We start from the raw sequence: 13,009 nt of genomic DNA, 5'->3' as shown, positions 1-13,009 counted from the left end.
CTACGCTCTAACTTAAATATTTATTGGGTATCGCTATGATATAGTAAACAGATCATGTAGACTGGATATTACTGTGCTACAGTAACCAGGATTAATCTTTGTGATTTGCATTTTGAGTAAAGTGTTTTAAGCCTTCAAAAAGCTGTTGTGAATTTCACAGTGTGATAAAAACATTGACGTAATAAGTGCCTAAAAATAAACTGAATAATCCAGGTATAAAATAAAGCACGGTATTTTTTAATAGCCAGGTACATTTAATTAAGTGTAAAATTTAGTAAAGCAAAACAAAAATTTGTAAATAGATATTTTTCCATAACAAAAATTAGATAGAAACGGGTGATAAAAATAAATGAATCAAATCAAGAATTCCAAAAACCTGGGTTTAGGTTTAGCAATTTGTTAAAATAAAGCAGGATAATCAGTGGTCGGCGATGGTCGGCCCCGTCCATACTCTGAATTGACCACCACTTTCATCACGCCGACCACCACTATATGGTTCGCTAATTAAAATCGCCGCAGCTTTAAAATCCTATTTATGCTAGACAAATTTTGTAGCCGCCCTCTGCACTGGTTAGGCTAATCTAGATGTACGCCGACGAGACAACAACGTGGGCCGCATCGACATCGGAGTCGAGTCTAGTTTCAGAAACCACCACTAATGATATGCTGGTGAGAACCCTGATAAACATCTTGCGGTAGCCTAATTTTTATTCAAAATAAAACTAGTTTCTCATTTGGAAATCATTCATGGTTGATTTTTTTCGCATGAGCATGTAAACTTTAACGAATGCACCAACATTCTACTCATTTGCATAACAGCAGAGTTTAGCAGTTATCAGTTACGTTAATGTACATTTTTCGTTTCCCTCAGATTATTTACGTGCGGCAGAATTGCAGCTAAAATTCACGCCAAATGAATGGTTATTAAATCTGGTTTTGACAATCAAGACTGGAATCAATTGTGACTTTTAAAACCGTATTTAAGATCGGTTCTTTTTTGTCGTTTTTTTAAAGGACCGGTTTCTGTAGGCAGGAAAATACCGTTCTTTAAAAACAATGCTTTCTCTTCTCTTTCTTACTCTATAGAAACTGGCCCATCGAATCAATAGAAAATTAATTAATTTTGTCTTACATTTTGTAGAAGTTTTCTGCACCAGGTGAGACACATACAGTTGGTACTTTACTTGCACATCTTTGATGGAACTTGTAGCTACAGGTCAAACACTTGAACCCATGGAATAGTAACTTTTGACATGCATCACAAAATGCAAGTGTGTAAAAAGTCTTCCTAACCTGTTGGTTACAAATTATAACAGATGTTTATTAAGTGAATATAACAGTGCATATTGATGTCATAGTTGTACTCTGTGTTTAAACATCTAAATTGATGGTAACCACCAAGGACTAGGCCTTGCCACATTGAAACGCTTGTTCTCTTCTGATCACCGTTTTTAAGCAATGTTGGGATGGATGGATGGGAGACCATCTGGGAATATAGGGTGCTGTAGACTTTCAGAGAGCAATATGGCGTAATGGTAAGGAATATCGGACTAGTGAGAGGGATGGGTTCGAGACCATTTGTGACATATTGCTAGTAATAATGCTTTGGCAAGATACTCTCATTGCCTTGTCCTTTGGATGGAACATAAAGCTGTTGGTTCTGTGTAAATATACATTGCCCATGTAAACGACAAAAAACTTTTCACAAAAAGAGTAGAGGAAACGTCTTTTAATACTGATCATATCATAGTCCTGTATACTGTGCTCTGTCTTGTAGTTTGTACTGAATAGGTCATCCAGAATAAAGAATAAATCTATCTACTGTTGGTCATCATTTATGAAACGCTGACCTTTGAGGTACTGTACAGCATACCACACAAAATCGATATTTTTGCACTTGGTTCCTTCGTTTCCTTCATATAGTTTTATAGTTCATGGATAAAACTCTGTGTATTTAAAATATTATTTAACACCATAAATGATATCATTATTCAATTACTTACGTAATTATGTGATATGCTTCTAGTTGCTGGAAACTGCTCAAGTTTCTCGACAAAAAGCTATAAGAAAACAAATTCTTCATGTTAAATTGAATTTGTTTTTTCTTATTGACAAAGCAAGTTCTATGTCATTGTACAACAACAAAGTAATATTATAAACATTTTATGTATATGGGAAGAAAAAAACATTGCACCCTTAAAAAACATGGTGCACGAAAATAATATCAATATATAATAATAGTTAAGAGATTATTGACAATTTAACATTAACATTTATTTTCAGTTTAAAAAAATAGCCACCAATTAAATCTTTAAAAAAAAAAGACTAGATTGGAAAAAAAAAATATCAATCAATTTTAGTGAATTATTATATAATTTCCCATTTGCAAAATGTGGTTAGGGGCGGGAATGCCAGACTCTGGTCTTTTGTGTCCCATTGTCACCTCTATACACACCTTATGCACACCAAGTTCTTTTGTTAGCTTACACCCTTTGGAAAAAATAATTCAGAGGTGAATTCAAACCTATGCCACCCATGTACCTATACTTCTCTAGCTAAATAAAACTGCTGAGTAAAGTTAGTTAGGTATCAATGCAACAAAAGGTGCCTGGAGCAGGGGATATAAAATCTATCATGATGATGTTGTTTAATATAGCTATTGTACTCTCTACAGACTATCATTTTGTATGGTAAAATACAGTTATCATGATACAGTGTTTTGGCGATACAATCATTAATATTAATTCCATAATTTGTTTAATTTCTCCTAATTAAATTGTTAACACTAGTGAAAGTGAAATACTCGCGATGTTTCCGTAGTGATTCATCAATGATGCAAATTTAAATGTCATCTAAAAGTAGCCTAAACAAATTGTAGTTGAACAAACTCAGACAGGCTAGGAGGAAGAGGAATGTAAGGCTCTGTTTAGACATTAAGGCATTCAAAAAGAAAGGCTCTGTTTAGACATAAGGCATTCAAAAAGAAATGCTCTGTTTAGACATAAGGCATTCAAAAAGAAAGGCTCTGTTTAGACATAAGGCATTCAAAAAGAAAGGCTCTGTTTAGACATAAGGCATTCAAAAAGAAAGGCTCTGTTTAGACATAAGGCATTCAAAAAGAAAGGCTCTGTTTAGACATAAGGCATTCAAAAAGAAAGGCTCTGTTTAGACATAAGGCATTCAAAAAGAAAGGCTCTGTTTAGACATAAGGCATTCAAAAAGAAAGGCTCTGTTTAGACATAAGGCATTCAAAAAGAAAGGCTCTGTTTAGACATAAGGCATTCAAAAAGAAAGGCTCTGTTTAGACATAAGGCATTCAAAAAGATTATGAAATGCAACATGTGTAATTAATAAGGTGGTGTTAAAGTTTTGTCAGTTGCAGTTATTCAAAGAAGTTGAAGTAACTGATCATGGTCCTTATATTATAATACCTGTAAATAATATTAATGTCTGTTCAATTTCAGTGGCTGGGGTAAAAATCAGTGATCATGGTCAAGTCTGCATCAAGAGGTAGCATTTTAAAACCATATGACTGAGACCATGTGGCATAGTGTGCTGGAAGATCCAATACATGCTCACCACATTGTCCTTAGGAATGACACTTTGCCTCTCTACACCCAGGTGTACAAATGAGTACCTGATTAGGTCAAAGCACCAAATGTCCTTATTTTAATATTACTGGCTTAGGCATTTTTCTATACGCGTTTGATAAAAATAACCGGGTTAATAATGTGAAAGCATCATTTGAACATGGAATTTGCGCTATATAAACAAACATAATTATAAATTATTATTAACCTGGCCTCCACTGCTTGCGTTAAACTAGTATACAAAATGTGACATTGTGTCTAATGTTGTGATTGGTCAAATTACTAACTTACGGTGGGCTTACACGATACATTCTTCCATTGCGTCCAAGTGGTAATCAAGCTTAAAGATGTGAGTCTGAACATAAACCAAGAACACACATGTGTGCCGGAGTTTTTCTAGGCAATGTCAAAGGTGAAATAGTAAACAGTTTTCCCATATTACACTGTGCCTAGCACTATTCATCAGATATATTGCAATTCAGTGATATCTTATCTTTATTTATTTTTTTTTATTTTTGTGTTCTAATTATCATGATTTGTATTAATTTAGTAGCTACTGTAGCGTCTGTTACATAAATACTTTTTATTATTTTAAGGCCAAATTTAGATAAGCGAAAGCTTTTTATTTTGTCTTTTTGTCAAATATATTGAGCATTGTAATTATTTACATTTGACATTAAAGAGATATATAATTACATTGCAAATTATGTAACTGTATACTATACAGTTTTTTCACTCATTTTTTTCAGAACAAAACTTAGTTTTGACCAGGCTTGCCTGGTTTCTACAACACTGTTATGATTTTATAGTGCACAGGTGTTAAGGCAGATTAAGAAAATTAACTCTATACTCTCTCCTATCAAAATTGCTAATATTTATAAAGGTTATATGAAGAAAAGGAACAGAAAGGAACAGAAAGGAACAGTACTAAAATAATAGAAACATTCTAAAGACATTTTACAATAGCAGTCAGTCAGCCAGAAACAGATCAGCTATTGTTTAGGTAATTCTATTGGTTTATTAAGCTCTAATTTCAAGGTCGGATGCTAGCAAGGCAGCTGGCAGAATGACTAGGAAAAGAAGAAATAGGGAGAATAGGAGAGAAAAAGCGAGTGCAAAAATTGAATTTACAATTAAAATATACAGTGTAGAATAGTAGTATACAGTAGTAGAAATAATAAGTAGGAATCTGATCTGTATCAAAATAGCACAGAGCTCTAATATAGACAGATTGAACCTGGTTTGAACTGACCTGGTAAAACTAGATCTAGTTATTTTTCCAAGGTCAGCCCAAGGCTTAAATGCAATGCACTTTGCAATTTAATTCAGTGCCAAAGTACAGACCTCGTCAATGCACAATAATATTGTAGGGAGAATCCCAAGAATATGTGCTGTTATAGTTTTTTTTTCCTTTGATACAGTTAACATCATCTATCAACAGAACTGTTTTTTTTTAATTGAATGTCATTTCATAATTACTATTTTAAATTGAATAAGCTTAATTTCAAATTTATTGTATAATTTAATTGAAAAATGCATACATTACAATGTTAAACATAAAGGCTGCACATAGAATATACAGTATTAATGTGATTACACTCTACTAATTACATTAAATAGAGCATTATGCATGGAAATTAATGATAAGCTATGTACGGTAATAATAAGTTTTTTTAATATAATGATTAAAGTCTGCATAGTACTGTAGTTAATTATTCTTAACCTTAGGTCAAAAAAATTTTCTATTAGATATTGTGATAAATGCTTGTGTTAACATAGTTTTTAAAGCACCCGAATTTGACCAGAAAACCATAACACCCTTGAATCTAGTCAGCTGTTTTTGCGCGACAGTATGATTTGCATATAATTTACAAAATTGTTTTGTTTCTGAAAGGTCATGTGTACACTGAAAATTTCCCGATTCAACTCCGGCCTACGAAGCCGCACTAAATCCAGATGGATAGCCATTCAAAACTTGTTATTGAATGATTAATATACTGAGTTAAAATATCCAAGAAGTTTACAGTAAGATGGTTGATGATTGAAGAATGGAATAAAATACACTTGTGCAATCCTCGGTATTCGCGGTGGTTTTTTCAAAATATCTCAAAAAGAATGTGTCGGTAGACACCCACTTAATTTATTATCATCAATAATTAAAAATCATCTGTGCATTAGAAATGTTAAGCTTTAGACATTGAGTGACATAGAGTTGGTAAGACTAAAGAGATATAAATATCGTAAGCGATGGTATGACCGAGCTATTAAAAAGATTTTTTTTGTTGCCTTTATTCATGTCCGACAGACGATGTTTTGACATACATGAACTAACAGAATCTGAACCAATCAATATGGATTTACAGTAGTTGGAAAGTTAATATCCGAGATGTTGTAAACGCACCCAACATGAGAAATTCCAGTGGCTGGCGCTTGAATAACCACGGTCTTGTATTGTTATGTTTGCTTTGCTTTTAAAAAAACGGTGCCTCAATCATTATATTATTTATCTAAGAAATTGGGTTTATTTTTATTGTATGTATGAAGGAAATAAATGTTATTTTAAATGAATAATTAATCTTGTCATGTAATCTTTTTTTATTGAATAAAAAAATGTGTTAAAAAATATTTGATAGTAAAAAAAACCATGTGTTTAAAAAACATGGACAATGAAACAAATTTAGTCCCTTATTCTAAGCACTACATGTTAAAAATGTCTCTATAAAAACCAAAAACGTTTCGACAGAATTGACTAAGGTTTTTAAAAGAAATTTTTTGTGCTTTTTTGTGAGACCCATTCCTGCAGTACTTGCATAATACTGTAGAAACAAAACAAGTTTTAAAACAATAACATTTCCCTGTCTCAATAGAAGTGGACAAATGTAAATACACAAATGATATGTTACAGTGACCTAACATAATAAAATTGTCCAAGTTAAATAATTTTCCCTTAGATTGCCGTTGTCCAACAGGCATAGGTTGACTTAACCATGCCTATTCTGCCTGTAGGTCAAAGGTCACTGATTCAACAGGCATTACAACACTCACCTGGCTTTTACTAATACAAGTTTAAAAGATGTGTTTTAGTGAGGCAAAGGATAATTACCTATGGGTTAATTCTGCAAAATAGTGCAGGAGACATTTAGGTGTGTGTGTCATTAACATCAAAATTCACTTCATGGGCACCTGTGGCTCAAAACAAATACTTAGTGTTTGAAGTCACCCTGCACTACCCCTCCCCCTCCCCCTTTCTATTTCAAAATCCTGGAATTCAATCAATCAGCAGTCATGGCATAATACAACCTTTTTGGCCAATACCACATACTATGAAATGAACTTTGCTTGATAGCCCTAAATAACTTCACTTGAGCATGTTCAATTTATCATGGCAGATCATGATGATTACCAACTCACGATAGTACAATGTGAACAAGACTAATGCATGATTCTCACTAGAGACGCAACACAACGACATAACACAACATAAGGGATCTGACCAATCACAGGCGATGAATTATTCAAACTGATGTTTGTCACTGGTCAACTCGCTTGCGTCCTAGTGGAAACCAAGCTTACGAAAGAAAGTTTACCTCATCTACACCTTGTCCCAAGTACATCATATCAATGTCCCATGCTATTCTAGATTTAGTACCGTCAGGATTAATTTTGTATATAGAACACATTGTACAGTCTAGCTCCCTATTCCGCATGGCTTTGCTGAGGGCATCTTGGAGTAGAATCCCTGGTTTTGCCAGAATCTTAAAAAAATGGTACAGGATCATATTAAAATAAATCACTGTTTTTCTTCAACAACGATTATTCTCCCATCCCTCTCCCTTCTAAAAAATCTTGTAAAAGAATTGTATGGTTGAAGAATACAACATTTAGTTACTGCAGTAACTGCAGTAGAATAATTTTGACATGGTTTCTAAAGTTCTATCTACACTATCAAATAAAGTGTGCCCAAATACAGTTAGTGATATGACATCATCATGTCCATACATAGGCATATAACATTTTTTTGTCACATAAAGTTTTATAATGTAGGCAGTGCTTAAAGAAATATAAGAAATGCCAATTTTAGTGCAAATAATTATGTAAAATAAAGATCATAGTAAATTTATATTTGATTTATCATTACTTACTGTAGTACGTTGTTGATCAGGTAAAAACACCCTGATTGGTATGCTCTTCTGGTTGAGCTTGCCCTCTGGGATAGCCTCAGGGGAGAGCTGAGCTTCTGAAGGTTCTCCAAAGACAAGTTGTTCATCTAGGCTAGTTTTATCATTCGTCATCTTCTCCATTAACTCTTGCTCTCGATGCTGTAAAGTGTCCAGCTTCTCTGTGAGGTCCTCATACTCCTGCAAAAAGCAGACAATGAATAGTAGAACCCTTATTAAGGGGGGACACATTCAGGGTCTAATAATAGATTAATAGGCCATATTGTTAAAATATTTATTACCCCTAGTTCACTTCACAAGTGTCCCCTGAATAGGAGTGTCCCCAGAATAGGAGTGTCCCCAGAATAGGAGTGTCCCCAGAATTATGCCCTCTATAGGAGTGTCCCCTGAGTAGGAGTGTCCCCTGAGTAGGAGTGTCCCCTGAGTAGGAGTGTCCCCTGAGTAGGAGTGTCCCCTGAGTAGGAGTGTCCCCTGAGTAGGAGTGTCCCCTGAGTAGGAGTATCCCCTGAATATGAGTATCCCCTGAGTAGGAGTGTCCTCCGAGTAGGAGTATCCCCTGAGTAGGAGTGTCCCCTGAGTAGGAGTGTCCCCTGAGTAGGAGTATCCCCTGAGTAGGAGTGTCCCCTGAGTAGGAGTGTCCCCTGAGTAGGAGTATCCCCTGAATATGAGTATCCCCTAAATAGAAGAGTGTGCGTAGGGATTCTACTGTATTTTATCAAGTTACAAAGGATGCCTAGATGGAGGTTGGCGTGGACACCACCTCTTGACAAATGGAAGTACTTTTTGACACACTAGCTACATCAATGCATTACCTCCACATATATTGACGGTGGGTGTTGCTCATCTCCAAAATGTGTGATGAGCTGTTCAAGGTTCTCCTTGTACAACATCATTAATTGTTGAACATTTTTTATCTGAAATGATTAAAAAAAACAGAAAAAGGATTATGTTCAGACTCATAGCTTGATGGTAGTGATACAACTTTGTGTCTTCACTGTACGTCATGGAATAACATAGCTTAAAAAATGAACATGAATTAACACATTTTGTAATGCATCAATGATTTTGATGATGGCCAATGAACAATCAGTATTTTTCGAATCAACCAATGAACAGATTTGACTGCAATCAATGTTATTTTGTCGCTGGTCAATGAACATAAATGGCTGTTAATATGACAAAGCATTATACTATTAGCTGATGCAAATGCCGTGATTGAACATCAATTGCATTTTTATATGAACTTGGATTTAAATCTTGGATCCAATAGCGTCCTATGACATCTAACTTCCCCACTTTGGCTATTTGTTTTTTTGCTGTCGCGTACATCGATCGAAAAATTACCGCAAGAAAGTTTTAAACTACATTTTTTGGGTGGGTAGACTTGGGTATACATTCATTCAGTTACCAAAACAAAACATTAAGAGAATTTAATATCAAATTTGAATTTAAATTTAAAGGTAATTTAGTATACTCCAAAATAACATATTGTTTATTGGTTAATTTGTTTGAGGTTATCATCGACATAAGTGCATGGAGAGGGTAAACCAACTCGGCTTTTCTGACATGCTTGTAAGAACCCTGTTTAGTTCCACAGTACAGCTGGTGGACCTGTCCCGCCATGTACATAACATAACGTTCTACTGTATTTCACACTGTTCTGACCCTGTATGTTTGCTATCCGGAATAAAATCATAATAATGTGCACTGTGTAAACTGGGCAAACTCTAAAGTGATAAAACTTACTTACAGTAGATCTGCTGTACAGTAGTATCAAATGTTTACAGTAATTAATAAAAGTAAAGTATAATGTTGACATTAATGCACGAACATTACTGAACTTTGGCTTTTCTATAGGGTCACTGACCTTCGTTCCATTTTATGTATTTATAAAGATAATCTATATGGTACAAATTGGTAGAAAACCTTAGTACTGTATGTTCATCCAAATTTCAATAATTAAAAAACATAGCCTATAATCCTGAATGTTGATTCTACACATTGCATGAGGCCACATCTGGCCAAACTACACCACACCCAAAGTATAACTGTAGTGGAATACCACACCTACAGTATACATCTGTATACTTTTGTGCTACAGGTATGCACAGTAGGCCTATCTATACAATGAGGTATCAAAATGACCAGAATTGTAGTTTTAAAATTACATATCGATATGGCAGCCGATGGTATCCTGATTTTTACGTCATGGGCTGTGCTTGTATGTTTGTTCCTATTGCACGCATTCATACGAATGGTGGAGTATCAAAATGACCAGTGGTAAGGGTCAGAAGTACTTTCAGAGTTTAATTAATTGATACATAAATTTATCTTCAAAGGAAGCGGAGAGTTTTAAGTACAAATTTTAAAGTTCTGTCTAATCTATCAAACTTTATGTGACAAAAAATGTGATGTACCCATATATGGACATGATGATGTGACATATTACTACTACTGGGCATATCACTACCATATGTGGGCATATCACTACCATACACTGTATTTGAGCACATCACACTTTTTTTGTCAAACTATTTTGATAGTGACAGAGCTTAAATGCATTGTTTTACACACAGTACTATAGGGCAATCAGTAAAACCTAATTGCTAAAGATCATTTTAATTCAAATTTACATATAATGTTCTTTTGTCCAACCCAAGACATTCATTATTATTAGAATGGTTTATATTGGCCATTAGGACGAGTACTGTAAGAATAATCTGAATCAAGGACACTGAAATAATGTATGTTTATTATCTAACACATAAATAAATTCCTGTCATTTGATTGGATAATTTTAGGTCACATGGCATGCAATAGTACATACTATTTAATGATCGTGTAATAATATTTTTTAAAATTTTCTCGCGTATGAAAAAAAATCTGTGTGAAATCTAATAGCAGCATCGTCTATTGTTCTGTGAACAGAAGCAGCGACGCGCACAACGTGGTCTCTCCTTCACAACAAGATCAGAACAATGACACGAATCTACTTTAGATGTTACTACATATAAAACAAATAATGCATGTTTTTATATTTGTGCGATTCTACAATAATTTCATTCGGTGAAATATGAAATTCTATTTTTACTCAGGCTTTGCCTCATGAAAATAGAATTTCATCTTTTACCTCATAAAATTATTTGTACCATTGCACTCATAAACATTCATTATTTGTATTATACAATTTTATTCACATCTCAAATATACACTGAGCTTTTTCTTCTTTACAGGATCGCTCTACATAGTTTTGTCGGATTCTCTAAGTCTAGACAACAACAAACAACAAAATATGCGTAGGTCATTTGGTCAAAGGTCAATGCAAATAGCAAGCTCCTAGTGCTTTGCCCAAGGTTGACAAATTCCTAAAATGTATTTTTGGAATAGTGTTCAGGTTTTTCAATCAATCAATGTTTAAAAATGGATTACCTTTAAGGGCGGATCCACCCGTAATGGTTTATACTGTACTGTAAGTGGCCACCTCTCATAAGCGTCCACAGCCATTTTTTTAACTAAAAATTAGATTTTTTGTATGGTGAATCACCTTCCGTAAGCTGCCACCCAAATTTGATACTTATTGTGCTTTAAATAGTTTTATTTCAAGTGTTTTTTAGATGAGATGAGAAAACTACACAGATTTTGACTGACCATTTTCATATGATAAAAGCTTTTAAAGTTTGTCTGATATTGATAATCAAAAATAATACTAAACCACCTGATCAACAATAATACAATTAGCTGGAGAATTTAGAGGCCCGTTGCGTTATGAACGGCAAAAAATATCATGCATAGCCATAATACGTGATTTTGGCCCTCTATCGGCAGAACTTCCTGTCCTGTATGTGAAGGCTGAAACTAGTTTCCCATTCCCCCATAGCACATATTTTGTGATGACATGAATGTCAACAGTTCTGATCAGTCAGTTAAAAAAGCACTCAAGTACATTTTTGCAATGTCTCGCTTGCCAGGTTAGTGGTGTTCTGATGATGTGGCTTGGGAACGGAGGGAGAATCTGCTGAGGGTGGGTTCGATTTTTGTGAGGACCAATCACAGTGCAGTTGATGCCTATTCTTTAATAGCAAGTCATATTTTCTTCTGATTACATGATAATTAAGGTTTATCGCAAAAAATAACGTGGGCGACGCATGGTGGGAAGGGTTTGGGAGGAAACGTCACGACGCATACGTACGTAATTTGTTGTTTGTGCGTAGACGCTGTGACGTTTGCTCCCAATCCCTTCACATCATGCATTGTGCAATGAAGTTCCTCGCAAAATCAAGCTATTTGCAATAAACCTTATGGAAACAGATTATTATATACTTCTACTTCCTACTTTTTTTCTATTTGTTTGCCATCTATTCTATTCTAACCTAGAGTAAGCCTTTTGAGACAATTTAATATTTAGGCTAGCCTCAAGTGGATGACATGCAAGCTGCCAAAAGGCTGACTATTTATTATGTTAAGGGTACTGTATGGGAACCTATTTTTAGTTTTGAAATTTCACGATGACTGTTGTTGTTGGGTCAGTCAGTGCTTCTTGCAGAGAGCAAAGTGTGTGATGTTCTGTTATCATTGACATTGTCCTTTTTAACATGTTTGCCATCATCAATTTAACAGTCATAAAAAAGGCTATACAATTGCAAGAATGTTAAATGAATATTAAAGTTCTACCACTACCAATCAAACATTCCCCGGTGGAAGTAGATTTCAAATGTAGGTGTCTGACACACCAGACAAAACGTCCCGACGTTCGTCTGAGCAGTGTTTATGGGCTTGCCGACTTTGAACACAGAGCAGACAAGACGACCCAGCCAGGGTTAGTCACGGCGGTGAACCTAAAGGGAAGCTGAAATCAGTCTTTGGCCTAAATCTACATAAATAACAATTAATGCAATACCTCATCATTTGATACAAGATCATCGTTGTGGCCGTTGTCCAGTGGCATCATATTCTCATTGATTGAAATTTGCGGATGTTGCAACGCCATATTTGTTGAGAGACTAAACATTAGTCATGTGATCAAATACAATTTTATGACATGCGCAGTACGGTCAAAACGTGCTGACTTCAAATCCATAAAGGGCGCACTATGCTTTATTGCATGAATAAAATAATGTAGCTCGTAGTCGCTGCGAATGAGCTAGTGAGAAAAAATGTTGTAATTTGAACACTACATTCATCAATGTCATTGTATGGTGTAATACAACGCATTCAAATGCGAAGTGTGTTTACTTATAATAG

General features: G+C 34.8%; 1 protein-coding gene across 5 annotated transcripts in view; it reads right to left on the bottom strand.

The window, feature by feature from the left end:
• The window catches only part of LOC144856046 (serine/threonine-protein kinase B-raf-like), a 29,948-nt gene extending 17,184 nt beyond the window's left edge, over window positions 1-12,764 (bottom strand). For all 5 annotated transcript variants that reach the window (XM_078714022.1, XM_078714024.1, XM_078714026.1 and 2 more), the window contains exons 1-6: window positions 12,666-12,764; window positions 8,581-8,682; window positions 7,733-7,948; window positions 7,178-7,345; window positions 2,004-2,060; window positions 1,133-1,293 (exon numbers count right to left, since the gene is read on the bottom strand). In XM_078714022.1, coding sequence (XP_078570148.1) covers window positions 1,133-1,293; window positions 2,004-2,060; window positions 7,178-7,345; window positions 7,733-7,948; window positions 8,581-8,682; window positions 12,666-12,755 — 794 coding nt within the window. In that variant the 5' untranslated portion in view covers window positions 12,756-12,764. The remainder of the gene's footprint in view (window positions 1-1,132; window positions 1,294-2,003; window positions 2,061-7,177; window positions 7,346-7,732; window positions 7,949-8,580; window positions 8,683-12,665) is intronic.
• Between the last annotated feature and the right edge of the window lie 245 nt (window positions 12,765-13,009).

Source organism: Antedon bifida, chromosome 11 (assembly GCF_963402885.1).
Source record: "Antedon bifida chromosome 11, ecAntBifi1.1, whole genome shotgun sequence".
Classification (NCBI taxonomy): Eukaryota; Metazoa; Echinodermata; class Crinoidea; order Comatulida; family Antedonidae; genus Antedon; species Antedon bifida.
Note: the sequence above shows the minus strand (reverse complement) of the source record. Positions and strands in the feature narration are given on the sequence as shown.